The following is a 6,880-nucleotide window of genomic DNA, read 5'->3' as shown; positions in this document are numbered from 1 at the left end:
GGGCCGCATGTTTGGTACGCGGAACGATTTGTGACAATTCGTAAGATTATCGTCAAGTGATTGCTCAAATATTAATGTCTACCTCTTAGTTGTCATCTACGTGTCGATACGGTCGTTTTGACAGTAATTAGAGTACATTTGGAGTTCGGGCCTAAAACCGTCTCCATTTTCTGATAACCGTTAAATCCCGAGTCAGAATGTTCTGGAATGTTCCGGATATTTCTATTCCATATTTCATAATTTTCATCCTTTGGTAAACAATTTCCCGAAATATTCACATAAGATATTAAGGAAAACCAAATTATTCCGTCCTACCATAACTTAAACACGGAAATCTTTCTTCCGCAGGAGGAAACCACTTGGGAACACGACAGCGCGCAGTCTGCGCCTCTTCCAAGAGACACGCGATGGATCGCTGCGCCTCTTCCCAGGTCCTATTCTGCGTAGTTTTCGTATCTTTTTCATATCTTTCCGAGATTCACTTCCAAAGAGTCTCCGAAACCCTAATTCCTTCATGTGATTAGTACTAATAGGAGCCTTCGCTCCTCATATTTCTCACGCGAGTGTCCGCCCTTCTCTTCTCCCTTTGCATTCTAGACCTTTGTTCTTACTTTTTGGCGTCTACGTGCTTGAACTTTCGACCACGTAAGCTCGGATCCTTCTAAGTACCAGCCTCGTTTGCATGACCGACCAATTTGACCAACTTCACATCAATCAACTTAATTAATTAATCGTTTTCCTCTTACGAGGGCACTTTCTTTGCATTCGCGTCGAGCATCACTAATCGATATCTTAATCCTTCTCGTTTCGTCAACATGGAAGTCTGAGGATGTATAATCCTTGTTTATTTATTGTATTTACTTTTCGTAATCATCAATGTAAGATTTACGTCGAAAATACCTCATTAAAACCGATTTCTAAAACCATGTTCAAAACCTCTTTTTACGGATTTCCAGGAGATGACCGTCGAGAAAGGACCCAGCAACTGCTGCGCCTCTTCGAAGGAGCGCAGCACCTGCTGCGTCTCTTCGTGAGGCTGCCGCAGTTCCTGCTTCCTTTCTTCTTCCTTCGTCCTCTATAGTTCGTTCTTTCTTATTTGTTTCCGTCGTTTTCTTTTGTTAATTCTTCGTCATAATAGTATAATATTTCACATGTATATTATTATTCACCTCTAACATGTTTAATTCATCATAAAATTCGACTTAAATCCCAAGTAATCGATATTTGCGGGTTTTCGTCATTAAATTCAATCCGGGTTGTAGAAATTCGATTTGTTTAAATTGAGTTTCTGTGATTCGATCCTTTGATAAATTTTCATCTGTTTATTGTCATATTCGTCATTAATTTGTCATTAATTCATCATGTTTAGTTTATTTCATTCACTCATGTCACTAATCAATCATTCTTTCATGTAAATAATCCGTCTTATCTCCGTCTTATCCATGTTTTATTGCTTTTATGACCATTAATCATATGTAATTAACCTATTAATCACTTTCATCCGAGTATATAATTTAATCAATCATTAAATTTACCGACGAGTATTAACAACACGCAATTCCGGCTTCACACCCAGAATTCAGGTCAGGAACAGACGCAGCAATCACTGCGCCTATTCCAAAGGACGCAGCTCTGCTGCGCCTGTTCCGGGTTGAATTATGTCCCTGAACTCTGTTGTTGCTTGACTTAGTTTATTTAGCTTACGTTTAATTAATTATTATCCGTATTATCACCTCCTGTTGTGTTCGTTGATTTACTCTTTTATTCGTTTTCTCAAATTATCCGTTTTAAAGGTATTTTCGACATAAACCTCCTATCCTGATGTAATTATTGTAATTTTCATTATTGTAATTTTATTGTATTTATCATATTTCTTGTATCATTTGTATGTTTTCACGTATAATCAATCTTAAATCCTACTTCGACCTTAATTGTATGTTAAACTAATTGTCAACCGACTTAGTCTAATCTTCACATGTTAGGATTAAAACTTGGATGTTGCATTGCATGCATACAATCGACGATATATCGAGTACGAATAACTTCCCTAATCATTAGTAGAGGCCGCTATCGAGGCGGGCGGGATTAGGTGTTCGATCAAAAGAGCTTCCTAATACGTACCCTCACCCCTTACTCCAGATCTCCGTGAGCACCCGTGTTCATCGGCATCCACGAGAGTCATTCTAGACATAGAATGCTAAGGGTAACGATTGCTTAGTGTTCATGTCACTACTTTGTGTCTTGACATGACACGAGGTATTCGAACGGTTCCAATTTCCCATAAAAATTGGTGGCGACTCCATACAAAAATGCAAACGCTTGTTCCTCTTTCCTCCCAAGCGCCCCCGTGGGCACCCCCGCTGTCCACAGGCTGTTACCATCTCGGTTGCCCGAGGTTAGTATATCAAAAACAACAAATATTATATAGTTTGAATTATACTATATAGTTTTAAATCAATAGTACCGTGTGATGGACCCGATTAAGGGATCATAATGCAAATATTATATAGTTTGGGTTAAAACTAAATTATATAGAAGCTTGGTAATTTTCCTAAACATGGTCAATTTCCTTAAAATAAAATAATTAATTAAGATGGTCAATTTCCTTAAAATAAAATAATTAATTACGATGATCAATTTCAAAGAGACTAAAAGAAAGAAGATGCTTGGTAATTTTCCTAAATGTTTATAAAACACTAGGAGATGGTCAATTTCGATTTAATGCATATATATAATATATTTATATAAATATATAATTATCTTTAAATTGCATGTCTATCTAAGTAGTAAAAGTAAATCCGTCAGTAAAAAAAGAATTGTAGTAACATTGGATATATTTATATGATAGTAATTACTCATTTGAACAGTAAAAGTAACAATATTATCAACGAGATTAATGAAAGTGGTAGAAAAACAACGAAAATAGTGAAATAATAAATATTAATGCGACAGTAGTGACAATAACAATAATTACGGCAGGAGTTGTGAAAGTAACAATGATTACGGACAAGTAGTGAAATGTTATTAGTATTGTTTCAGTAATAAGAGTAAAATATTAATAGCGGGAGTAGTGAATTTGTCTCAAAATGTATTTCATCGTAATTTTAGGATATGTTATAAAAAAATATATTAATGATAAATTTGTGGGTAATGCAACTTTAATTAATTTTATTTAATGAAAAAAAAATAATGTTGAGTTGAGGTAACCCGAGCGAAGTAGGGTGCCAATACTAGTTATCCACTAAAGTGCCACAAAAACTAGGATTTAATAAAGTGAATAGCCCGAAATTTCCTGCCTGCTAAAGGTCGTCGACAATTTACTAATTATCGTCGACAATTTTAATGAACTTCCAAAACTACCCCTCCCTCACACTCCCCCTTATATTTTTTCCGTCTTGTTTTGTTTTCGTAAAAAAATAATTAATAATTACTAATAAACCCCGTTCGGGGATAGTTCGTTTTATTTTAATTTTTTAATTTATTGAAACTTATTTTAATTAGCGATTATCGATCGACGCACCGAAAACTAGTTTAAGACGGAAATTAATAATTTTTTTTAAAAAAAAAATTGTTGAAAAGGGGCCTGGATGAAGAAATTTTTCGTCCAGACCTAATTCTCCAACTCCAAATCCAACCCAAACCGAAAGATCCGTTTGACGGGTGTTGTACTGTTGTTGCATTGGTTGCAGACCATTCCTTTGGACTCCGTATTAAAAGTCCTTAAGGTTTCACAGATACTCCGTACTATGGATAAAGAGAATTCCAGTTTTGAGATGGTTCCTACAGCAAACGATTCCAGGTTTTCTGTCAATTTTGTAGCTCCTTATGTCGTTTCATCCAGTAGTACTTTTCGATTTTTGTTGTTGCAAAATAGCCAAAATTACCCTTTCTTATACAGTATATTGAAGTGTCTTGTGTATGTATGTGAAGACTAATCAAGATTAAGATTACTGATTATGAATTGCATATAGACGAAATATTCATGTTATTGTTCGATCAGGCGGCAGTGATTGAACCAATAGTAGTGTATGGGACCGACGTTTATAAATTATATCTTGTTGTTAATGGTGTTGTTTACTCAAGTCTTAATTTGGAAACCACCTCAATGGTTCTGTCTAAACATGGGCGTGGTAATCTGTAACATGCTAGTATTAATATCAGTGTGGACAAAGTTCGTTTCATACTCTTGCACGGAAACACTGGTGTACACTGTTAATTTAGCGCGTTATCATCCTTCCTTTATCAACAGAACGCAGCCTGAAGATGAGAATCATGTGAAGTCCGAAGATGCAAATGATGTAAAACCCAAAGATGCAGCAAATGATGTAAAACCCAAAGATGCAGCAAATGATGTAAAACCCAAAGATGCAGCAAATGATGTCAAGTCTGAAGATGACGATGTAGAGTCAGATGATGATGATGATGATTTAGAGTCTGAAGATGATGATGCAGAATCTGAAGATGAGGATGATATGGAAGGTGAAGAGGAGGATTATCGAAAACCATGGTATGTACAACAAGTAATCCAAGTTATTATTATGTTTACCTTTTTGATAATTGTGAGTCAGGCGATGTCGAAATGTTACTGTTTGATGCTATCAACTACTTCTTGCAGGTTAGATGGCGGCCGTATTGAATTTCAAGTTCGTTTGTATGCGGAGGCTGCCTTAAAATACTTGAATAAACAGGCATGTTTTCATTCTCTATCCAATTTTAGCGCTACTAACAAAATTACCTTTATCTTACATGATTTTCTCTGACAGTTGTAATCTTTTTAATTGGGTTTATCATTCAGGAGGGTGGTAAAAAGTATGAGCTGGTAGAGCCTGGACCTGTATATGGAGCAACAATTTCCCGTGGTCCGATGCTTCACTTCAATTTCAAAGCTAAGCCAAAAGACTGTCCAGATGCTCAAGTTGAAACTTTCTTTGTTCAAATGAGGATGTATAAGGCTCTCGTTATTGATCTCTGTGTGTCCTTGGGGCCTAGTGAAACGCTACCTCATTGGCGTGAGTCCTTACTCCACTTATCTTTTTTCTCTTATCAGATTGCTGTGCAAATGATCATCACTGTCCGTCTGTCTTCTCTGTTCTCATTCTAACCCGTTTGACTTGCTTGTGTTTCAGGTAATGCGTATGTTGGTGGTTGTCGATACTGTGGTGATATGGTTCATCACCCTTCTGAAAAATCTGAGAAATTATTATGGGGGGTCAAAGGGGAAGACGCCGACTGGCTTTATGGTAAAAGACAGCACACTTAAAGCTTTGTGTTGAATGTCTTTAACTAGAACTACTTGGCCGTGTTATTAAGTTGCCAGTCCCAAGACTTCTGTAGATGAATGCTTGCTCTATCACTTTCACTTGTAGTAAGTGTAATTATGCTTAATGTTCAGTCCGGTTTTGAAGGGAAGAAGTCATGTTTGATTGAATTACGATCACACTTCTGAAATTATACTCTTAGTTCGATGTCATCAGAATGTGGACACTTTTTGTGTCGATGATTTTGGGCTGAAGTATAGTGAAGAAATTATACAATTGGATGTCTTCAGAAACGATGCACTTAGATTGTACAGGAATGATGCGCTTAGATTACAAGTTACAACTGCAATGTGCCACAAAATACTCGGTAGATGTCTTCATCAATCAGCGCTGCTGACAGAGGCACAAATCAGCCTCGCAGCAGCAGAAATCAGCGAGAAGCGATAATTATAGAATCGATACAACTAATTAACTCAATATTAATCAAGAGGATCATCAATTAATGATCCATCACTTTCTGTATCAGAAAATTCAGAAGAACTAATTAACACCGCCAGGATATATCTTCATGCCTGGCACCCTTGATTAATTTCTCGCAGTTTTCAGCGGGGTGATAAATTGGAGTCGTACAGTATTTGCACCCATGAAGATCGGCATTTTCGAATAATAGAGTTATTCAAAGCAAGATTGATAAAAAAAATGATCATCAAAATAAACCGTTGATGCAAGCAAAGTTATTGAGTGGTAGTACACGGTTCAAATTCCGTCAACATAATAACTACCTTGCTCTTGTTGTTACTTGCTAGCTTAACAAAGTATTTTACAGCTATCACAACATTAAGCAAACAGAATATATTCATCCTGCCTTTTAAAAAGGAAAAACACTACTAATCCAAAAGTATAGATGCTCAAATCCTCAATAATATAATACGGAGTATAATTAATCATGGGTTCCAACTTGTTAAGTAGATGATCAAATTAAACAATCTCATAATAAAAGTTTATTGGATTTTAACTAAATGAGATGCAGAGTCTGAAAAATAAGAAAAAGTTGGCAGTGAAGGTCAAGGACGAGTCTGGCAATTACTTAGTAGCATGCGATGACCGAAAATCAATCAAAATCCTACACCCCCTGAAACTGCTCAATGGATAATCAAGGGAAAAGACCCGGAAAAACGGGTCCGACTTGTAAGCATATACAACACGTATCTGGCTGCGGAAGGGGTGACAAGCAGGTTAATCCAAACCGACAAATTCAAGGAAGATCTGAATAGGTCGTGGAGATTGGAGGAGACCGAGAAAGGATTTCCTAAGGTGTATCTCCGACCAAGCCAACAGAATCTGAGTTACTACCTCATGAGTAGCTACGAGGGAAAGGTGAAATGGGATTACTTAAGCAACGCGCTTGAGAGATGGATATGTAAAGGGATGTGTCGTTGGGAAGTTAAAGTTTTGAATAATCCGAAACCATTTATTGAAAACGAGCAAGCTGGGAGTAGTAGTATTATTCAGATTGGGCAACAGGTTAATTATAACGGAGGCGCAGCTGAAATTAGCAGTGTTAATTCTGGAAGGAATGTTAATTATGGACCTGGTAACCAGTTTAATGGAGGTATCAACAT

At 36.7% G+C, this 6,880-nt stretch overlaps 1 protein-coding gene across 1 annotated transcript; it reads left to right on the top strand.

Moving 5' to 3' along the window:
- The first annotated feature begins 3,623 nt into the window (after nt 1-3,623).
- Nucleotides 3,624-5,470, top strand: LOC141611536 (uncharacterized). Its single transcript, XM_074430102.1, has 5 exons — nt 3,624-3,799; nt 4,250-4,507; nt 4,616-4,688; nt 4,796-5,009; nt 5,127-5,470. Exons 1-5 carry the CDS (start codon nt 3,747-3,749, stop codon nt 5,258-5,260), a joined length of 732 nt encoding a protein of 243 aa, XP_074286203.1. The 5' UTR covers nt 3,624-3,746; the 3' UTR covers nt 5,261-5,470.
- Nucleotides 5,471-6,880: the final 1,410 nt, after the last annotated feature.

This window comes from Silene latifolia, chromosome 11 (genome assembly GCF_048544455.1).
Source record: "Silene latifolia isolate original U9 population chromosome 11, ASM4854445v1, whole genome shotgun sequence".
Lineage (NCBI taxonomy): Eukaryota > Viridiplantae > Streptophyta > Magnoliopsida > Caryophyllales > Caryophyllaceae > Silene > Silene latifolia.
This window is presented reverse-complemented; position numbering and strand designations above follow the sequence as displayed.

Bases quoted from the DNA above. Each gene is read 5' to 3' on its own strand.
- LOC141611536 (XM_074430102.1), top strand. From the start codon at position 3,747: ATGGATAAAGAGAATTCCAGTTTTGAGATGGTTCCTACAGCAAACGAT. The intron at 4,508-4,615 runs GTATGTACAACA...TACTTCTTGCAG, and splicing joins GAGGATTATCGAAAACCATG to GTTAGATGGCGGCCGTATTG. The intron at 5,010-5,126 runs GTGAGTCCTTAC...CTTGTGTTTCAG, and splicing joins TGAAACGCTACCTCATTGGC to GTAATGCGTATGTTGGTGGT.